General features: G+C 37.6%; 2 protein-coding genes across 5 annotated transcripts in view; both read right to left on the bottom strand.

Annotated features, from left to right (window-relative positions):
• Positions 1-900: 900 nt before the first annotated feature.
• Positions 901-9,732, bottom strand: LOC593583 (aqualysin-1). The gene is made up of 9 exons (XM_793053.5): positions 9,546-9,732; positions 8,777-8,879; positions 7,767-7,901; positions 6,681-6,807; positions 5,762-5,874; positions 4,711-4,861; positions 4,054-4,265; positions 2,950-3,136; positions 901-2,307 (listed from the first exon to the last, which is right to left on the bottom strand). Exons 1-9 carry the CDS (start codon positions 9,593-9,595, stop codon positions 2,144-2,146), a joined length of 1,242 nt encoding a protein of 413 aa, XP_798146.3. The 5' UTR covers positions 9,596-9,732; the 3' UTR covers positions 901-2,143.
• A 5,008-nt stretch (positions 9,733-14,740) lies between these two features.
• The window catches only part of LOC589923 (afadin), a 53,773-nt gene continuing 45,756 nt past the window's right edge, over positions 14,741-22,757 (bottom strand). For all 4 annotated transcript variants that reach the window (XM_011672737.2, XM_011672739.2, XM_011672738.2 and 1 more), the window contains one exon: positions 14,741-21,854. In XM_011672737.2, coding sequence (XP_011671039.2) covers positions 18,650-21,854 — 3,205 coding nt within the window. In that variant the 3' untranslated portion in view covers positions 14,741-18,649. The remainder of the gene's footprint in view (positions 21,855-22,757) is intronic.

The following is a 22,757-nucleotide window of genomic DNA, read 5'->3' on the forward strand; positions in this document are numbered from 1 at the left end:
ACACTCGTCTGAATATTACACGAGTCGAAAACGATTGCAATATTCATGCTAGCCGAATTAAATGTGTCTTCTATACCACGAAAGGAAGCCAATATTATTATTATGAATATATAATTATGAATTGGATCATCTTTCATTTGACTTGCCTAATGTTGCTTTAAGACTGGTCGAGACACTGTCGGACTGGAAATTTGCCAGGGAACTTCTTGTTTTATGAAGTATCATCATTGAAATTTTTGGTGACTGAATTTGATCTTTTCAATCCTTTGAATATTACTGCAAGGGCAGCCAATGATAAATAGATATTCAACAAAAAGCCACACTCACACACTAATTGAATTTTTCTTCACCACTGTCAATTTGATTTCAATTCATGTCCTTGCAAATATCAATGCGTTATTCATTAATTTTCTTGCCTTACCTCGCTTGTTCTCATCTGTTATTGTTCACAACTATAATTTCTTCTCCACTCTCTCGTTTTACTTCCTATAGGTTCCTCCCATATCTCTGTCTATCTGTCTCTCTCTCTCTCTCTGCCCCCCTCTCTCTCTCTCTCTCTCTGTCCCTCTATCAGTCTCTCTCTGTGAGCACGTGTGGCTGATGCGTGAGGGTTTGTGTGTGTGTGGGTATGTTGGTGGGACGCGTGTGCGTACAACATGTGGGTTTATGTGAGTATGTGTGAGTGTAGCAGGATTCAATTTACGACAGCCGTACCTGAACCATGGACCTACTAAAATTGGCTGAACTCACTTTTGTTTCAAGAATTAACAAAATACATCTCTGGTACCTCTTGAACACATAAATCAGCTCACATAATTATGACCGGATGGGGACACAAAAGAGCCAGATTGGTCATTGAGATATGATGCAGAGTAGCTTTATTACTATTCATTTTATTTGTAGTAGTCTACATGCATAAATAATTCATAATTTGTCTAGAATGTACTGGAACCAATATCAATTACATTGTTAGACACCGATTCATATAGTTAATAGACGTTATCATTATCGTATAGAGTTGGGAAATAATGAGGAAAGGTCAGAGAGACAAGCCTTGGTGTTTTTTCTGAACTAAATGTCAGGAAATACAAGGTACTTCAGAAATGAATACTGTTGTAAGATAAATTGATTGGCCTATTAAGAGTTTGCGTCATTCATCTAGATAAGGCGGAAGGAAGTATTCTCATAACATTGGAAATATCTTCTTGAGAATAATAATAATCCAAGTAATTAATAAAATCATTGCCCAAAGGACAGTTTTATGCCTTGAACAGATTTCGAATACTTCTCCAAAACAGTACTGAGGGAGGAAGGGGGATCAGGGGCAATTGTTTGTGCTGACTAGTAACAGTGATGCAGCTTCCTAAAAAAATAGGTGATGGATAGCTTGTAGAGAGGAAGAGGGCATATATTTTTCAGAAAGATAGTTTGTCCTTCATCATAAACACTTTTCCCTTGTAGTAAAACGTCAATATTTCATGTAGCATGGGGAAGTAGCCATAACTTAATATAATCGCTCTAAAATTTTACAATAAATATATCTGCATTCAAGGGCCAGCGGATACATGAAATGGTGTTAATATCATGTTTTCATTAATCAATGATTATTTCCGGGTTCTATCTAAATTGTGGACGCCTTAATCAGTTTAAGAAATCCCCCCCCCCCTCTCGGGGTTGGGGTGAAAAATATTTTTCCTTAATCTGTAAGTTTTAGATAATTTGAGGACATGGTGCTGTATAAGTAAAACCTATTTGTGATCTTGACAATATACTACACACGAATTGTAGATAATGAAGTAGCTAATTCATCGAAAAAATTAAATGGCAGTAATTAGGTGATTGGGAAGATGGAACATATAGAAATCTGCATGAGTTTATAATTATAGATAGAAACAAAAACATGCAGATAGAATTAAATCTTAATTAATTGATCCAAACTCAGCTATTGTAATCTTGGATCTCTCATTGTTCATAATAATAAATACTCAGAGCAAATCATGTTTAATTCACTGAGAATTACCATTGCTCATGATTACAGTTTCTCTAAATGGAATTCAATTCGAAAATTTGAACATAATGTTCCAGTCTAAATCTATACGCGCGCGATAAATGTTGTCATTGGTATAACTAGAGATGAAGCATCCTAGGGTTTGGGTTGATGAAAAGCTGAGTTCTGAACATTCAGCAGGAGGTTGGTCTCATCACCGGCCGGCAAACCGCTCAGTTTGTTCTTGATAGCCGTGTTACGGATCACATCCTTGACTTCGTAGATATCATAACCGTTGCTTAGCAACACAGCTGCTGCACCTGTGGGTTGCGATGGAAATAATATTAACATTATATTGCTTGTTTTGCTGTTTACTATTAATTTATCATGTAAAGTGCATTTGGCAATGTTTTATTGTATGATGCGCTATAACCAAAATACATATCAAAACCAATAACTATTGCATATACATGAACGTCTCCAATACTGAATGAACGCCATTAAACTATTACCAACAACAACAACAACATGTACGTCTCCAAGTTTTGCTACGATAATGAGGAGGATGGCGAAGATGATGATAATGATGAGGAGGTTGATGATGGAGTGGAAGAGGAGAGGAAGGTTGTGATTCTGACGAAGGTTATGATAATGAGGATGGTCAGGAGAGGGATGTGCAGAGGGAAAATGAACAGGAGGTATAGGAGAAGAAACAGAAGAAGTAGGAGGAGCAGGGAAAGGAGGATCATGAAGAAAATGAAGATGATGGTGACTATGTGGTAGTAATGATAGTGATCATGAGGCTATGGTCGTGGGGGTGATGATGAGGATCAAAAGGGTTATCTTGTTGACGTTGATGATTATGATGATGATGATGACCATTTGTTATTGATAATGTCATAGTGATAATGCTAGACGCCAACGAACAAACGAAACAACAAGAAATGCCCTTGGGAACAAACCTGCCACAGCTGGAGCAGAAAAGGATGTGCCACTGCTGGTGACGACGCCATCAACGCTCACACTCGAAGCTACCGTGACCTTGTGGCCAGGAGCGTACAGAGTGAGACACGACCCAGAACAGGAGAAGCCTGCTTTGTCGTCGACTGTGGCGCCCTGTCGAAGACGAGCAGCTCCAACGGTGATCGCCTGTTAGGATATGATAATGATCCGTATTTTTACCATTCTTACTTGTTGATCACTATCTTCTCCTTCTTCGTTTTCTTCTTCTTTGTATTATTATAATCATTATCATTATCATTATTATCATCATCATCTTCATTATTATGATTGTTCTTAGCATTGTTGTTATCATTATCAAGAACAAACAACATCATCAGGAACATCATCCTCATCATTATGTTCAAATACTGGGTATGATATAATTATGCTCTGAACAGGGCTACCTCTAATTTCAACTTTGACCTAGGTCCCCAACAATGTTATAGAAAACGGGCCACACAGTATTGGACTTCACTGTCAATAGGACTAAGAATGAGAAAATATAGCTCTCCCTGGATCTCTAATGGTGTAAATTTATTACAAATGTAGGTATCCGGTATCTTAAAATATGTGATCCTGCTGTATATTACGGAATTTTTTAAAAATTACTGACAATAGCGCACAATCATGGCTTGGGAAAAGAAACCATTTGCGTTGCAGCGTGCCAAGTTTTTCTGACAAAATTCCTCCAAGGCTCCAAGCGCTGGCATTTGCAATTGCAGCCTGAGGTAGGCCCTATATTATTTTTAATTAACAAATGTGCTAACTGCTTGAGTACTTAAAACAAAAATTGTCGAGCAAGATTAAGAATTGCAATAATGAATTATAAGCATTTCGTAGTATAATAGCAGAATTCGAATACTTGTTTTTGAATCACCGGGGGTTAGCTTGTTTGCAAAATCGCCGAGGAATCGGCGGCATAATGTATTGTTGGAATGTATATTGCAATATGCGGTAGCAAGAATAATATTGTGCGATTTGCATTTCTGCATGTTTTTGTCTGGAGAATTGACGCGGTTGGAGATTCTTGCCCATGACACAGGCACACAATAATGTTTATTCACCTCTGGAGCTCTCCCGGGCGAGTATTTACAGGCATCAGCAGTCTCGGGGTCCTGCCCGTAGTTGCCAGCGCTGATGACCACGACGCACTTCTGGGAGAGTTTCGCGACGGCGGTGTCGAGACTCGTAGAGATACCGTGCGACGACAGGGAATATGATACCACGCACTTGGCACCCGGGTTGGCAATCGTCCACTTCTCGACCTCCTCGAAACCTAAAGGGTCGCAGGATAAACAACAGCGTATTTGAAGAAATGGCAAGGTTGGAGGGATAAAAAAAAATGTCACCACATTTGAGATAGTAATATTTAATGATAATTGATAATGATATTATTGGGTCTATATTGCTTTATATCTAACTTGCTTTGTAAATATATATGTTGATATTCCAAAAATCGTTAATAATGGTGTTTTTATTTTAAAGTTTTAATGATACAAAATAATGGTCAAACTTAAGTATAAGGAAAACAATGGTTCATTGAATAATTGATATTAGTTGGTCCGTATTCGTTAAACCTGTCCCTCGATATAGATTCGCGTTTAAGAATGAACACCTTAAACCTCGGACTAACTTCTCTAGTCTGGTTTAAAATGTAGGGAAACACGTGACTATCTTTCTATATCAGATTTACAACTTGAGCTCCCCTTTCATGTCCTTACCTAAGAGAGACTGCTCAATCGATCCTGATCCGGTCGGTCCGGCAACTCGGATGCTTTTCACATTTGCTTTGGTAGCAACGCCGATGGTTGCGCCGATGGCAGCGCCAGCGCAACGTGTGCCGTGGCCGTTCGGGTCGCCCGTCTCAGGGTTCTATTTTCGGCGTAAAGATAAAGGGATGGAAAACAAAACAAGACAAAAAACTATTTAAAAAAAAATAACACACATACATATAATAAAAAACAAAAAACAACGACAAAGGTTAGACAATTAAATAATAATCACAAAGTGCAGTTTCGAGCGAATAACCAGAGCACTAAAATAAAGTGCTTTCATATTTCATCTCGTTTTATATACATGCATGGCCCCTCAATCATGTTGACATACCAGCAAAATACTTTCTTTGTTGAAAGGGCACCATGATAAAATATTGTTGAAATAAATGAAATTAGTAATTGAATAAATCAATAAAATAATAACTTAATGCCCTCGTGGAGGCATGATTTAATGATTCAAAGCAAGCGGAATGCTTTTCTAAAATTTGTAACAATAGACGTATATAGGTCAGAGATGGAATAACGACAATTATAACATGAAACAGCAAACCACAGGAATTGGAAACAAACCAAACATGCGATATTCGAACAATTGTTATTCATATTCAGTATTCGGGCAGCTAGATGGTCTCTTTTTAATGTTTATATCTTACACAGTATATTTTAGAAACCAAATTACAAAACAGGATGACAATGCACAAACTCAAAGGGAATGTGGACACTATGATCAAGTGTAAAAAATACGTCTTACTCTCTTGCATGCTCATATAAACTGGAAAGAAAATAATTGAGGTAAGAAACGCCCACCCCTTTTTTGTATTCACCATTGGTGAAATGACACCTTTACGGTTTTATTTTTTCCTACAAATAATCTGGAAAGTAACATATTTGTTGATTATCAAAAGAAAAATAGAAATATTAATATAAAAGAAGCAATCATAAAACGTGATTAAAAAATAGGTTACACATTGAGAAATGAATTTCTCCATATACGCACAGTCGGGTCAGAAGCAAGCATATCTCTGTAATATTCAGCTCGTCCATTGAATTCTGTGTGGTCAACGCGAACGCCGGTGTCCATTATGAAAATGGTAGTTCCTTCTCCACCACCTATATTTAGAGGGAGAGAGACAGACAGAGGGAGATGGAGAGGAAGATGCTAGACTGTAATGAATATAAAAGACGCTTGCTTACATGCAATATCACCTGACGAAGTGTAGCAGCGGCACACGAAACGTCGTGATCTTTTAGATCCCTTGTTGACCATACATTGCGAGACAAACGAATGTAACTAGCGATATTATTTTCGATACTATATCCACAATGAGTAATATATTTAGCAATGTAGGCTTTATTTCTTAGATTTAGTTTTAGAGCCTATACATCCCATAAATAGTATATATGATTCCTCATTATTAGATTTGTAGTGTGTGATATCTGTAAAGAAGGAGAAATTTCACAGTTTCACTTAAGTTGTATATGACATTGCTTTATAATACGGGGTGTATCATATTTTTAAAATAGTTTTAATTATACAAACACGTTATCTGAAAAAAGGAGGAGAACGGGGAACAAGTCAGAAAATTTGGTGACAAGCCAAAAAAAAAAAAAAAAAATAAATCACCAGGCTCTTAATGTGCCGTTTTCGTTGCAAAATGTGTATAAGCCCTCCGACAAGTAGGGGGGGGGGGGGGTAGACCGTTAGCCCATTATGCTTCTTCTTTCTCCCCTTTTCATTTATTGATTATTATAATTATCATTTCGGGGAGAGGTTGTGGGGATGTGGGAAGGGGCAAGAAGAAGGAAGACATATCCTGCAATATAGACCCACAGACCAAACTTCAAATGTCCCAAATGCCCCCTTCCCCCTTCCCCCTTCCACCCCCCCCCCCCCCCGGATACGCCACTGTCCTTACTGGTTTCAAAATGTTGCATGTCGAGGGGAAGATCTACTTGGTCAATTCGATCACGATTCCAGGGCTCGTCAAACTCGTCGGTGAACTGGACAGCGTTCGGCTCGATGACATAGCCCCAGTCATTCACCTCGAATCAAAAGTAAAAATCAAGATAAGCATGAAAGAATTTTTTTTTGTCGGTCAAGGTGTTTGATGGCCCAATTGAATCATTTATCACTTTTCATGTGTGGTGTTTGATAATTTTCTGTCAATTACGCATGGCAGATTATGATTAGGTTATTTTAAAATTCCATGAGATGTTGTAGTCATTACCGTTTATAAAAAAATTGCAGTTATAGGACTAAATTGACAATATTAATGCTTATTAGCAACCCTATGAATGGTCACACACCGAGAGACTCTCTTTTATTGCCAAATGTTATTAATTTCGTTATAGAGAGCTTAATATGTCAAAATTAAACTAAAATACATCATTCATTAGCAACATTTACATCAGAAAACAACATGAATGCACGAATTGGGGCGAGCTGATGGGGCTGCACCCCTCCCCCATTTTTGTTTGTATTGCCAATATATGAGAAGAGAGATGATATCTTTTTTATTTGTTATGTTATGTTATTGATGTATTTGATGAATTACCAATATAATAGTTAGTATTCGGGCAAAAGACGTAAGTCTCTTGAGACGAACCTTGGCCGGTGGGGCAGTACTTCATGGACTAAATTATTGATCATAATAGTAACAGTCAAACTTGCTTTAGTGATCACCTGTCTTCAAAGACCACCTGACTACAAAGACCACTTTTTCGTTTACCTTTGATGGTCTTTATAGACAGGTTTCATTGTATCAGTCTTATAAGGCTTGACGAGCCCCCCCCCTTCCCCGTACGCATATGGTTAACTATACGATTCAACCAATAACCAGACAGTAAACTCATTGAACCAAAGATGCAATTATTTCATCAATCAATCAATCTATCAATGAATCACTCACTCAATCAATTGATCACTGACTTAAAACAAAAACAATCCAAGTATATAACAATCCAACACTCATTCTATCATTTTTTTTACTCTTCCCCTTTACCTCCTCGGCACAATCAGGGCTCATCCGAACTGTGGCAGCGAACATCAGACTGCTTATTTCGGACTTAATCGTAGCATCTTCACAGTCCTTCTTCTTCCCAATCTTTTTGATAAGTTTTTTCAAGTCCTTCTCGTCCTGGAATCAAAAGGCAAAACACAAGAAAATTAAAACATTCTTTTATCACAGTCACACCGCAAAAACCGCATTCACATAAACTACAAACGAACCGGTTTCTGGCCATTTGGAGTACTGTAGCAATATGATTTTTTGTTTCGTCTGTAGTCGGGTTGATATTGGTCTCATTGGTGTGATTTTGGTATTAGCTTTATTTTTGATTATATTATAATTATGTACTTAATCTAAACCGAAATGGCCTACGTGGAAACCAGCTGTGCATTACTGACAATGATACCCCGTGAAAATAAAACATCACATATATAAATAAAATAAAGTTAGGATCGTTTGATACAACTGCCAGTGCCTTGCATAAAAACTCATGCAAAAACTCAAATGAATATTCACGTGAAATCACAGCATATTGTTTCGATGCTCTGCATGGAGTACAGTCATATCAAAATAAAGAAGAAGCGAGTCGTTTTAATGATTTAACAACACTTAATAAGAAGTTCACTGTGGTTAGCCTTTCGGTGGACATTACTGTAATCATTAGAACATGGTTCACTAAAACAGATGCGTATGTTTAGTATTATTGAATACAGCAACTAGTGCATTCATTTGATAAAGAAACCTAATAAATTGAAAGGTGATTACTTTATACTAAATATATCATATACTGATTATAACGATTCTCGAAGTTTAATATGAGTCCCCTTTCTTGAATCTCACTGTTTATTTAATATGATCGAGGGGAGCAGACAAGTACCCTACACCTATAACGTACGATCGGCACACCTCTGTATTAGGTGGAGACTCCGTCGATAGAACAGCATGAACGCAAAGCTTTATTATTTCGATGTTTTTATTCTCATCACAACACTTGATTGGTTTACCTTTGCAGTGATGATGTAGACATTGGTTATTTGATCCTCTATTTCATCTTCACAGCTACAGGAACCAGAACCAGAATCAGAACTAGACTTGGAACCGGCATGACTGCAGACGGAATGGAAGGGAAGGAGGGTGGTGAAATATGGAAAGAATTTATGTGAAACTGCATCAAATTTTGATGAATTAGTGTCTGTATAAGGAACAGGTCGAAGCATAAGTACATTTTCAAAAGAAACATATTTCTGAACAGTTTCGAGAGCCCACACTTTTTAAAATAAATTATCATCATCATATTCAGGCATTTTTCAACTAGAAGTATCTTTTATTAAAAAAAAACGGAGGGGTGGGGGGGGGGGGATAATGATTTCTTAATTAAATCCATATACAAGCACAACGTTACCAAAAAGAATGTTGGTGGGTTTATTATTTCTCTTCCAAGTAAACAACTGTAAAAAACAAATTAATACAAGAATATGATGCGAATGAAATGGATCCCTAAATGATCGAAGTCCTTGAATTTCTAACTGCAAGATTAATATTTTTATAACAAAAATATATTCTCTCTCTTTCAAACCACATTTGAGGGACGGTGAAATCCGATTAAGGAATCAAATATAACATATCACTACTCACATGCAGGAAGATGAAAGGAAGGCTTAGAAAAGGAAGATCAGCAAACACAACCTCCAAATTAAAGATAATTATTATAATAAAACTATATTCATTACCAACGACAGCAATAACTGAATATGATTGAGATTAAAGACTTACCTGGTAGATAATGCTGCAACCAGGCACACAAAAAGAAGAAGGAGCTTCATCTCGGAAAAATGTATCCGAAGTAACTAAGTGACTTAAAATGTATAAAGATCTACACTATGAAAGTTGCAGCTTGTAAATAGTATCTGTGGAATTTTGAACAGCTCTTTCCAGCTTCCGCTCCTGTAATCTTCGGTACTCTAAGAGCAGGATGACCAATATTTCAATCATGATAAAATATCCAGTATTTATACTTTTTGCCGAATCGGTTCCTTGATGTGGAGAATTTCATCTTCTCCATCTGTTCTTACTTTCTCTAATGACAGTTTTGCACGTGACAAGAACAATGGAGAAAGTTCGGTTGCATTTTAGAGATACATTTCATCTGCAAAGTATTCCTTTTTATCTGCCTGTACGACTGTCACGCACCGTTTGTTTAAACAGTCCAAGTTCAACCGTTTAACTGGTATTTGTCTTGGAATATGTCGTTAATGACATTTCGATACACGTTTTTGCCGAAACTGTTGTAAGGTGTATTTGAGGAAACGATTTAATTTTCAAATTCTCTTTAAACAATCATAATGTACCATATTATTGCTCTGGAGTGTTTAATTAAAAAGGAGTTGTGCGAGTGTCAGTTTCATCATCTACAAAGGGCAGGGATGGCACGGCAGTAGACCGAAGTTTAATGTCATGATCCACATAAAATGAATAAAAACTTCTCATACGTTTCCTTTTTCCATGCACAGGCGGCGCCCCCCCCCCACATGTTCAAGTACCCCCGAAATGCCCCGTTTCACATAAAAGTGCCCCCTTTTCCGTCCAAACTCTTACAAGTGCCCCTTACCACCTCTGATGAGTGCCCCTAATCAAATCTGAGTGATGTTCGTTTTACTTTTACACATTCCCCTTTTCCCTTGTAGTAACAGCCCCTTCCCCCATTCTCATAAACGCCCTTTACCAACTCTGACCAGTGCCCCTTATATTTTGCACGTGCCCCTTTACCCTTTCAAATAAGTATCCTTTTCCCCTTCTGATAACTGCCCCTTTTCACCTCTGATGAATGCCTCTTCTAAATATGATAGGTGCCCCTTTTCATTCGTCAAATGCCCCTTTTTTATTTCTCATTAGCCCTATTTTCACCATGAAAAGAAAGCAATAGATATTGAAATGATCCCAGATTTCAATATCTATGTAAACAAAATGTAGGGTTAAGTGTACAACCCGATGTCTACAAATTGTATATCTCTCTTTAATGTTTCCCTTTTAAGGTGCCCTTTTTGTTGGTCCCCCCCCCCCCCCTCACTGCGGAAGACAATCCGTCCCCTGTCTCCATGCTCCCCAGTCTATTTCTCCATCTGAAAAAGTGAATCCAGGCAGTCGATTAGGTTGTTTCGTCTTTCATTATCAACTAATGGAAAGTCACTGCTTGACAAATTTACCGCTTGCAGCCTGTTTTCACCATTTCTAGGCCAACTTATTTATTTCTTCTGAAAAGTCGTTATAAGTATCATTTTAAGATAGGGTTAAGTACAGTATTATATGTTTGTATCTTGTTTTCCACTGCCTTCAGCAAGCTAGCAAGGATGGTGGTGGGGGTGGGGTGTTCACTGTATAATGTCACCACTGTGACGCAGCATATGATAAATAAAGATGACTACTACCTGCTTGTTTTTAGATTTATAAATAAAATGAAATCTTAATAACAAACTTTCCATTTTGAAATAAATCATTTAACACGTATTTTTGCAATTGTATGCCGAAAGGTAATGGAGATAACGCACGTCCCTCGTGTAAACGATACGAATCTGATAATGTTGTTTTACCTTGCGATTCTCATGTCTCCGGCAGTAAAAATAAAGAAACGACACTCCAAAATGAAAATGATTTAAAGAAGTCAATATTGGCCTATTGTAATATAATAACTGTCTTTTTTGTCTAATAACTCGAAAACAAATACTTGAGTATCAGCTAGCTTGGGTGCCAAGGTTAAAAGAAAGAATAATGCTTTTATCCCAGTCTGTATGCTTGTTGTTCCAAATCTAGCTTAAAGTCAACAAGCTTTTCTTCTTGAGGTTGTCGGTGTAGTATGCATTCTTTTATATTCTAAGTATTGACAACTTTGTTTAAGGTTTTGAATTTCCGATATTTCAAAGAAAGAAGTTATCGCATGTTTGGAGAGGATGAGAACGTAAATCTAAATGTGGATTTGCCATCATGATTAAAGGTCGGGTGAAATCCAAATTTCAGTTGATTCCTATTAATGTGGAGGGCTGCATACAACTCATATTTTTTTATTCAAACACCTAAATATATTTCATATATTTTAAATATTTGTTATTATATTTTTCTCAGACCTGTTAAGCTCCACCCTAAGAAATGCTCCAGATCTCATTCTCGTAATGACATCATCTGTCAATCATTAGTGAGCCAACACAGTATATATCCGGACACCTACCCCCTGGGCAACCAATCCCCGGATAAACTCCCCTAGGACAACTACCCCCTATGACAACTAACCCTCAGAACAACTACCCTCTAGGACTAGGACAAGTACCCCCAGACAAGTACCCCTAGGGCAACCGCCCTATAGGACATGTACCTCCTTGATATCTACCAACTAAGGTAACTACCACCAAACTATCCCCGGACAATAACCACATAATTATGGAAATTATCCATCGGGGGTAGTTGTCCTAGAGGGTGGTTGTCCTAGGGGGTAGTTGTCTGAGAGTAGTTATCCGGGGTAGTTGTCCTAGTGGGTAGTTAGCTCGGGGGCAATCATCCTAGAGGGTAATTGTCCCGGGGGTAGTTGTCCTAGCGGGTGGTTATCCTAGGGGAGGTTATTCGGAGGGTGGTTGTCCAATGGGTAGGTGTCCTAGAACCAACACAGTGGTATGGAACTCCCCCAGCTCAGCACATTCAATATTACAGAAATACATGTATCTTTTGCATTTCTTTAGCCAATCACTTTTATTGTTGTTGGCGTTTCGATTTGTAAAGAAACAGTTTTATCTCATGTACATAATGGAAAACTTATGCTTTATATCTTTTCCTTTTCCCTCTTTTATATAATATCCAAATGCATTAATTTCATGGACTGGTTTTTACTTCAAATAACAGGTACCAGTTTTACCATTTTATTTTATTGAGTAATTTGTCTGATTAATCAATTCTAATAGGTATTCAATGTTTGTTTTTTTCAGATGTTTTTTTGATAAATTTCATCTGTATCATTACATTGATAATTGCTGTTAGACCACATTTATTACAAATACGTATATATTGCTTTGTAATTTGAACTTTAATGTTAATTTAATAATGTTGTCTAATGTTCCCCCTTTTTAACTGAATTGAATTTCGAAAGACATCGGGTGCACATTTTGATGGCGAGTATAAAAACGCCGTAATTCTGCTCTTATCCGATATTTTCATTACCGGTATTCACGTACTCGTCTTCACCTATATTGTGTTCAATGATTAATTAACTCTGTTCACTTTGATGTGTATTCCATATGTATTGTAATTTGTAGGTTTATTTTCATTTTTAGTTTTGTTTAAGATGTAATTGTATATCAGTCTATTGTGTGTGTTATAGCGCTTAGAGACTTCGGTGGTAAGCGCTTTATAAGTAACGTGTTTATTATTATTATTATTATTATTATACAACCACTGTATCACCTGCATCATGCTACAAACATAAACACGAATTCCATTCTTGTCCATCATCACACAAACAATCATGATCAAATGATTGATATTGCTAGTAAAATATCTTCACTTCGTTTGGCATGGATATCTCGTTTATTTAATAATAATGGTTATAATTAGAAAAATATGTTTAGATACTGATCAGATGAAGTAGAGGGTTTGCCACTTTTTTTGTACTTCAATTCAAATATCAAATGATCCTATTGGTTGTTATTTACCCGCATGCTTAAAAAAAATTCAAGTCGTTGTTAAGATTGTGATAAATGTGTTAGCAAAAAAATAATACTAAGCTGGAAGAATTGTTGATAAACTTTCGTTTTTAGCCAATGTTATTTTTCATGAAATCATTGAAGAATTAATTTAGACATACAGTATTGCAATTATGGAAATAGGAAAAGAGAGAAAAAATATCAGAATTGTTGGTAAACTTTCGTTTCTAGCCAATGTTATTTTACATGAAATCATTGAAGAATTAATTTAGACATACAGTATTGCAATTATGGAAATAGGAAAAGAGAGAAAAAATATCAGAATTAGCTTTGTGATGAATCGAGCCTCATCATTGTCATGTTAGCAATTTAATCTAACATGGCAAATATTGGCCTCCAACATCCTAAATTGTTTTTAAATAATTAATACACATCAAAAGGATTTCATTATTATTTGCCTGCGCTCTCGTTGATCCGTTCATGATCACCTACTTATCCTAATCATATTATAATTGAATTTGGTTGTCAACAATATACTAATGGAGGTGTTCATACCATGGCTCATTGAATAGATGTTGATGGTATGTCATGCATGATGCATTGCATTGCATTTCATGTCGCCATCCTCATCTCTTTTCAATTTGTTACCAATATAATGCCGAGATAATATTTCATTTGGCAGGTTTGTAGTGTAGTGAACAACTCGTGTTTTTTTTTCTTCTTTGGGGTAGCTATTAATTTTAAAAAATGGGAAAAAACAACAACAATATAATTACTCGATTATGTATAAAATATTCAGAAACATACCACTTATACCGCAACTGAAAACTCATTAGGTATGTCTTCATCAGCTCGAGATTGCCAAATAGCCCGCTTTATTTCCGATTTGGGAAATAAGCCCGAAGTTTTAAATCGCGACCTCATCTGCTCGAAACTCGAGCTCGAGATATTTTGCTCATTGTTCGCGCATAGTGCGAGTCTTCGGGTTGGCGAAGAGGCACCATAGACAAACAGTGGGATATTTTGCAAACTAGCCCAAGATATCTTGGGATGATTATCTAGATCAAATTTCCCGCTAATTGCAACTGCGGGCTGATGAGGACGCAAATTAGCTGGATAATTTGCGATCGGGATAACTAAAATAGCGAGTTATTTGGCAATCTCGAGCTGATGAAAACAGGCCTATTCATTCTTCAAAACACTCTTGTTCATACTTTTCTCTAATAATATTCCCTATTATCATGAATATCACACACCAAACAAAATAATATTTCGATGGATGCATACTTTTGGTTTCACGCCTCAACGGCATTTACTTGCTTAATTATGAAATGTTCTGAAATGGAGTACAACAAAACAAGATCAACAGATGTAAACATGTCTTCTAACTTCCATTATATACAACATAATATGCAACTCTAATTTACAATGTAAGATTCCTTAAAAAATGAGAAACTGTTAACATTCTTCAAAACTTTTGCTGCACCACATTCAACAAATTTGATTTAAAAACGATTAAAAATGTGGTGCTAGCATTCAAACTCATCAAAATATTTCTGATTCTTTTAAGCTGGCAAGCAACTCTATGTAACACTCTATGAATCAGAATCAACACCTATGGTAAAACTGACAATGTGATTATTGAATTGATTACCTCACGATCTGGAAAAATGGTAGGAAAATGCATTTCCCCCTCAATTTCATTTCATTTTGGCCTTTACTGCTAATTATTTGTAATTACTGAATTCTCGATAGCCTCTAAAAAATTGTGCTATTTAGCCACAATGATGCATAACATTATCAAATACAAATCAGAACTTCATATAAAAAGGCATAACCGGAATACAATCTAACTTGAATCTGAAGTAAATGTAGATATATATCATATAATTCTGAATACTGGACCATTCAATTCATTTCGAGAATACGTTTAGTACCAGGGGAATACATCAAATTGAATACGGTTAAGATTTCATGTTTTGATCACTGCTAAGAGGAGATGTTATACAAGATTATGATAAAAATCTGAAAATAAATTCATGAATGATGGGTAATGACAATCAACGTACATGTATTAAAAGTGCAATATTTATATAAAGCGATCAAGCAAGGCATTTTGTCTGTTAGATGTCAGAAGGGCGTCGACTCTTTCTCAAAATGATACGAGTGTAAACGACCTTTTGGCTCCAAACAGATAAGACATTAAAAAACTGTAGCTTGTCAAACAGACTTGCATTGTTTTTCATATACCAGCCAAGATCAATGGCATCAACATCAAAATAAATGAGTAAATTTAAGTGGATATTATTTACAGACATGTATATTAAACTGCAGACTTGATAAGGGTGCGAGTGAGGAAAAGAAGGGAAACAAATAGTAGATAAATAAATTCTAAATATATATATTCATCACTTTGAGAAGATGATAGAAGTGAGCAGAGCATCTGAAGGCATCAGGTGAACAAAATGTCACAAGGTACCAAAAGAAAAAGAAAAGAAGACAAAAAAGCAGTTTATTTGGATGGCTAATATTTGAATATGTACACGCAAAACAAATGCAAACCGTATGTACATGCGTTTTAGAACACTGCTGAACAGAATTAAAAGTTTGAAGAAATTTACTACTTTAAAGAACCTTACTACTTTACACTTTCTTTCATCCCTTTGCTTAAATCAGCTTGAACAGACACATATCAGTGTTAAATGAAAATAGAACTATGTTTTTTTTTCTTCATATATTACAAAAATCAAACATGTATTTACATGGAAATTTATTGTACTTCCATACTAGCAAGAATTTTCACAAATTGATATAACTTAATTTCCTAGGAGAGTTAAAAAACAAAAAAATAGTTAATCATAATTATTGAAATCTACACAAGAATTCATTATTATCATATTTCAAGGTAGAAATCCTTGTTTGGAAGCATAAATGTTACAAGTACATGTATATTCACAACTAAACTCAAATAATAAAAGATAAATAATAGTAATAAACATAATAAAAATAAACATTTCCCCTCCAAAAATGTACAAGAGACATAATACAATGGCTCGTGGAAAGGTAGGAATACCTAATTTTCTACTGTTTTGTAAACATAAAAACTACAAGGTTCCCCTTTTTATCATTCAAATTAATACCTCTAGACGATGTGAGTTTGAATCAACAAACGGTAATGATCAGCTTGAGGATAAATGAAATACAATGAATAGTAAACACAATATTTCTCTAGACATTGGTGTTAGTAACATTTCCATTGAAATAAAAAAAAATGCACACTGAACTTAATGTATCCTCCCACCCAAAATGATTATGAAGAAGAAAAAAGTGTACCACACTCTAATGGTTAAAACACAGCACTGTATACATGTACTCAATGCAATGATTACCAGCACCACATACATTTATACCCATTGAAAAATAAAGATATTGATATATACGATTTCCAACTTTTACCTCAATAAATGTATATATATTTGAAATGCCCATTTGAGGAAACATTATTTCATTCAATTTTTTTTCTGCAGGAATAACAGAAAATAGTTAAATAAGAATTAAACTTACCACCGTTCTAGAGAGATTTAATGTATACACAGTACCAGTATAAATAGAATCAGATAGTGGCAGAGAGGTTTTGATTCCTATAAGCCATGTTAAGAAATGTGTTACTATTGCAGTTACAGCGTTGATGTATGGACAACAACAAAAGCAAAATAATATTAACAATTGATAAGATAGTTAAACTTTGTACAGCACCCTTGAAAATCATACAATGCACGATGTACATGTATATTCTTTAAAACAAAGAAGAAAGAAGAAACAAAAGGAAAGGAAAAGGGAAAAGAAAGAAAGAAAGAAAGGAGAAGAAAAAGAGAAAAGAAAAGGAGAAGAAAAAGAGAAAAGAAAAAGAGAAGAAAAAGAGAAAAGTAAAGGAGAAGAAAAAGAGAAAAGAAACATCTGTAAGCATAAAACAAAAAGACATGTACAGGTTCCTATTTTCCTACATTGTACATCAATTACTGGATAACATAGCTTGTTTTAAGACATTGTGTAAAGTGCAGAGACAGGCGTACAAACCTATGAATAAGAACAGCAACAAATGTTTATTGGAACAAAATGTGGGAACTGGAGGCCTGACAGCTAAAATACAGTAGAACTTCATTACCGAGACGTCAGAAACTACCAGTGACAATGCAATCTTGTTATGTCAGGGCTAAAAACCAATAGACTACAGAGAGATAGGACCTGCAATATCAGCTTGTTATACCAGTGTTCATTAAATAATGTTGGGGGAACATATGTTCATGTAACAACTAGATGAGACTAGATGAGACAGAGTTTCTAATGAAAGAAATATGAATTATGAATTATTTAAAAACAAAAGGAAAATACTTGGCCCAAATTGATGCCTCCATTTTAAAAACTTGGTGTAGACTTCATCAGCAATGCCGTTGGCATAAACTCACAACAATCATTAATTTAAGGGTATCAGGCAGTCTGCCAATAGCAAAAACAATACACAACAAAACAAAACCACAAGAATTTCTGCAACGTAATTTACGATAGTACAATGGCTGCAACAAAAGAAAACAAGAAATAAAAATGGGTTTTTTTTTAAAACTACAAGTATGCTAACTATGTAGAAAAGGTGCCTGTAATACGTATAATGCAATTTCTGTTATTTCTAAAAAGATATATTTAACTATGAAATTAAAAATTCAATTTTTCCTTTTTGAAAATGTTTAAAAGACCAACATAACTCCTGACAAACTTATTGTTATATATTTACACCTGTATCTATAGGAGGAAACAGGAGAGATTATAAAATATGCATTACTTTCTATATAAACATCACACGTATGATTAGCAATCAAAAGGTCTTAGTTTTAATAAAACTTCAAAAAAAGGGAGTAGCACTAAAATATTTAATAACAGGTTCAATTATTTAGCATTCCTAAAAGTTGGGCTTGAAATTTGTTTCCACTTTTCAGCACTCCTCCTGTGGTTGGGTATTTACAGCAGAGTATTTTTTTTAATAATCACATGAGACACACATGCTCTCAGGTTTAGACAACTGCTGCTTTTGCATAGGTTTAATGTCATTGATGATCATGCAACAGTGCCCATTCTCTTGGAAAGTTCAGCATAGCCGAATGAATTGGGTCATGTTCAATGATTCCAGTCTGTTCCGCATTATTATGGGGTGTGAAGGTTAGGGTTCATTGCGATGAACTCCCGTTCCCACTTGGAGGTTCTTGGTTTTGAGTCTGGAGTGGATTCAGAGAAGAGTTTCATCTTATCCCTGAAGGACATGTTCCTCATGTCTGGTGTGGTGGCCTTAGGCTGCAGTTGCTGCTTGGCTAATCTCTTGTCTCTTGGGTCATTGTAAACCTCTTGAGCGCCAATCACCCCTGGGGTGTTTCCGGTGCGATAGACAGGTGGCGGACCATTCTGTGGTGGGGTACTGTATCCTAGGTCATTGCTATCAGTAGCAGGTGGTGGTGGTGGAGGAGGTGTTGGATTATGGTTATGCATGTAGTTGCCCACAGGAGCTGTGTGGAAGTTATTGGTGTAGCCATTACCAAAGCTGGATGGTTGGGGCTGTGGCGCTGGTGCACCACCTGAATTATTGGAACCGACGCTCTGTTGAGAACTGATGGATCCTCTGTCACCTGCTGATCCTAGGTTGTTAAGGGGATCTACAGATGTGCTTGAGCGCTGGCCTGGTCGGAAGGTCACACGCTTTGGAGCCACAGGAGGAGGACCCTTCCTGAATGGTTTTGGTTTGTTAATAGATGCTGCATCCACATTACTGTATCCATCCGTTGGTGGCCTTTCTGGTGGTGCTGCTTGCACGTAAGGTCTGTTCGGTCCTGGGACATAACCTGCACTTACAGTCGCATGGACCATGTTGGTCTGACCTGGTCGTGTCATGGAGGAATTCATATCATTCATCTGGCCTTGTTGGCCACTAAACGATATCTGCTCTAAGCGCCTTCTCTCCTGCTCCAATTCAGCTTCCCGTTTCTCAAACTCCAATCGCTGCTGATGATGCCTTCTCTGCATCTCTTCCTCTTGCTCACGTAATCTCTTCATTTCTTCATATTTTCTACGTTCCTCATCTGCTTGACGCCTTAGTTCTTCCTGTTCTTTCATCCACTTTGCTCGTTCCTCTTGTAGTTTCTTCAACTCCATCTGAGCGCTCATTTCTACCTGCTGCTGTGACCTCCTTTCAACCTCTTGCTGTCTTTGTCTCTCTTCCTCCTGTCGCTGCAACTCTTGCTGCCTTTGCTCTTCTTGTTGTCTCTGCATTTCATCCTGCCTTCGCATTTCCTCCTGTTTTCGCATTTCCTCTTTTCTTCGCATTTCCTCCTTTCTTCGCATTTCCTCTTGTCTTCGCATTTCCTCTTGTCTTCGCATGTCCTCTTGCCTCTGCATTTCCTGTTGTCTTTGTAATTCTTGTTGTCTTTGAGCTTCCTTCTGTCTGTTCATTTCTTGTTGCCTCAATTCTTGCTGCCTTTGCACTTCTTGCTGACGCTGCATCTCTTGCTTTCTTTGAAATTCTTGTTGTGTACGAAGCTCCTGTTGCCTCTGCGACTCCATTTCTCTCTGACGTTCCTGTTGCCTCTGCATTTGAAGTTCCTGAACTCTCATCTCCTGCTTTTTCCTCATGTCATTATCTATTTCTTCCTGTCTCTCTCTTTCAAGCTGCTGCTCCCTTGTCTTTTGTGCTGCGATCTCTGCACTTCGATTTGCCATCGCCATTTGATTCTGAAATTCTGGGTTCTTGGATATATCTTCATCTTCATCATCATCATCTTCGTTGTCCCTCATGGACTCTTCAAGGCGCTGCTGGAATTGCTGGTCAAGTTTCATCTTGTTCAATCTCTCTTGTTGAGCAGGATTAAGAGAAGGCAAAGAAGACATATAATCAACTTCATCATCTCTCATCTGCCTAACCTGTTCCTCAAGTCGCTTCTCTTGACGTTCTTTCTCCTCTCTATCCCAAGGAGAGCTCTTTGATGAGAGAGATGCTGATCCAGCAGAATTAATGCCTGGAATGGAGCGGGTCGACTGATCAAGATTTGCTCTTGGAGGTTCATATCTCTCATTTGAAGGGTTAGGAGCTCTCCTGTCTAAGGATCCTCGGGCAGCTTCTGCTGAGGCATTGGTCCTTTCTGGAGGCATAGGTGGAGGAACAGGTTTGGGTCCTAGGGGTGGCTTCTGCTGGGGAGGAATTGGCTGGCTTTCACTTCCCACTGGAAGCGTATCACGGGTGAGGGAGGATGATCTGTTGATACGCCCTTGACGAGGTAGAGAAGCAAAACCGGAATTCGGTGACTGTCTTGATGGATCCTCTCCCATCCTATTGGCTCTCCTCTCCTGCCAACGACGGTATTCCTCCTCGTCATCCATTTGCTGAGGTGGTGGGGGAGGGAGTTCATCATTTCCTGGCCCTTGGGAAGCTGAATGATCTGGTGGTGGAGGCGGTAGTGGTAAGTCAGCCCTTTGTGGACCCTTAGGAGCATATTGCCTTTGTTGATCCACCATTCTTGGGGCTGCCTGGGGTCCATTTGTTTGGTTTTCATATCGCTTGTCCATTGGATGCTCAGGACCCCTCAATACATTTCCTTCACTGTAAACCCTCGCTCTTGGCTCTGGCACATCATCAATCATATCACCTTGGCTGTGATTCCTCTGACGTGGTGGCATGCCATAATTATCCCTTGAGTCTTGTGGTGGAGCTTGCCTCTGTATTTCTCCTTGAGGTCCTACTCTGAACCCACCGGGTGGAGGACCATACCTGTTAGGAGGGGGCTGTTGCATAGCTCCATCTGGCATGCGCTGTTGGGGTGGCGGTCCTCTAGGCCCCATGCCAGGGTGTTGACCTGGAGGATATTGTGACTGAGGCATCGGCATCCTCTGCATAGGACCTCTAGGACCCATTGGACCTTGAGGAAACTGTCCAGGATGCTGGGGTGATGGTCCTCTGTGACGCTGCTGCAGGTGCTGCATCTGCTGTTGCACTTGGCGAGGCTGAGGGGAAGGCTTTATCTGATTGGGACCAGATCTCTGCTGAGGGATAGGCCCTCGGGGATCTGGAGACTCCCTCCTAGGATCACTTGGTCTAGATCCTGGCTGCCTCCTGTACGGTTCCTGGTCAAAACTCTCTAGTGATTTCTCAGGCGTTCCAGGGCGCATGCGTGGGTCTTCCTCCCTCCTGAAGGGTGGTTCCTCTCTAGGAGCATGGCCTCTGTATGGCTGCTCATCTCTCTTTTGAGACAGGTCCACTGTGGACTTGACTGGTCTCTGTTGCTCATGCTCCATGGGTTCTGGGTCCAGGTGGGAAACCGACTTGGACCTTTGTGAGATTGGTGGAGTAGGAGTTGCCTCCATGCGACTGCAAAAAATAAAATAAAATACACATCATCAATATGTTTATGTTATTTATAAAGAATACACTATGAAGGACTTTAGAGAAATGCACTTAAGGAGATACTTGTATTTGCAATGCCAAGATGACATGCACTTTATTTTACAAAAATAATATTGTTTCAATGTGATTGGATGCCTGGCACTCTTAAGCATTATTAAATCCATCATCACAAAAACTGAAGTGAGTGTATTCTTTTCAAGAATTGAAGAAAATGTATACATTTTAGATAAAGTTATCTGGATGCAGACTCACATTTAAGGATGTGATTCCTGAAATATTTACATATGTTCATTTGCCCTGTCACTACCCTACACATATTTCTGATTGGTTGGAAATGTTTCAGGCTAGAGAGTTAATACAGTCAAACCTGTCTATAGCCACCACCCTAGTGAAACACATAAAGGGGTCTTTGTAGACAGGTTCCTTCAGTGCATGTATCAATGAGAAACCATTATCAAGGGAACAAAAAAATGTGGTCTGTGTAGACAGGTGGTTACTAATGCAGGTTTGACTGTTTAAGGAACATAGTCCAGTCTTTGTGATAAATACATTTATTCCACACAAAAAAAGTAAGATCATACTAGATAAATCAATCTTTACAGGTTTTTCTTGTGTGGGCTGCCTGTTTGAATGCACATGGGATCAATGACACATGCTCCAGCCAGCAAACTATATGTACACGTACCCTAAACAAATTCCTAACTTCAACTCTGGACCAAACTCTAAATCAAACACTAACGCTCTTCCTAAACCTATCCTAAAATTAAACTGCAACTCGAACCTTATTTAAACCTTATATCATAGACGGGATAAAAGACGTAAAAATTGTCATCTATGCAAACGACTGTAAAAAATTTCATCTAAGCA

This window comes from Strongylocentrotus purpuratus, unplaced genomic scaffold (assembly GCF_000002235.5).
Source record: "Strongylocentrotus purpuratus isolate Spur 01 unplaced genomic scaffold, Spur_5.0 spur5_scaffold_21, whole genome shotgun sequence".
NCBI classification, from domain to species: domain Eukaryota; kingdom Metazoa; phylum Echinodermata; class Echinoidea; order Camarodonta; family Strongylocentrotidae; genus Strongylocentrotus; species Strongylocentrotus purpuratus.

Excerpts from the sequence above, each read along its gene's own strand:
- LOC593583 (XM_793053.5), bottom strand. The coding sequence starts at position 9,595 with ATGAAGCTCCTTCTTCTTTTTGTGTGCCTGGTTGCAGCATTATCTACC. Across the intron at positions 8,880-9,545 it reads GTTGCAGCATTATCTACCAG|TCATGCCGGTTCCAAGTCTA; the intron begins GTAAGTCTTTAA and ends TTCCGTCTGCAG. Across the intron at positions 5,875-6,680 it reads CATGCAACATTTTGAAACCA|GTGGTGGAGAAGGAACTACC; the intron begins GTAAGGACAGTG and ends CTCTAAATATAG.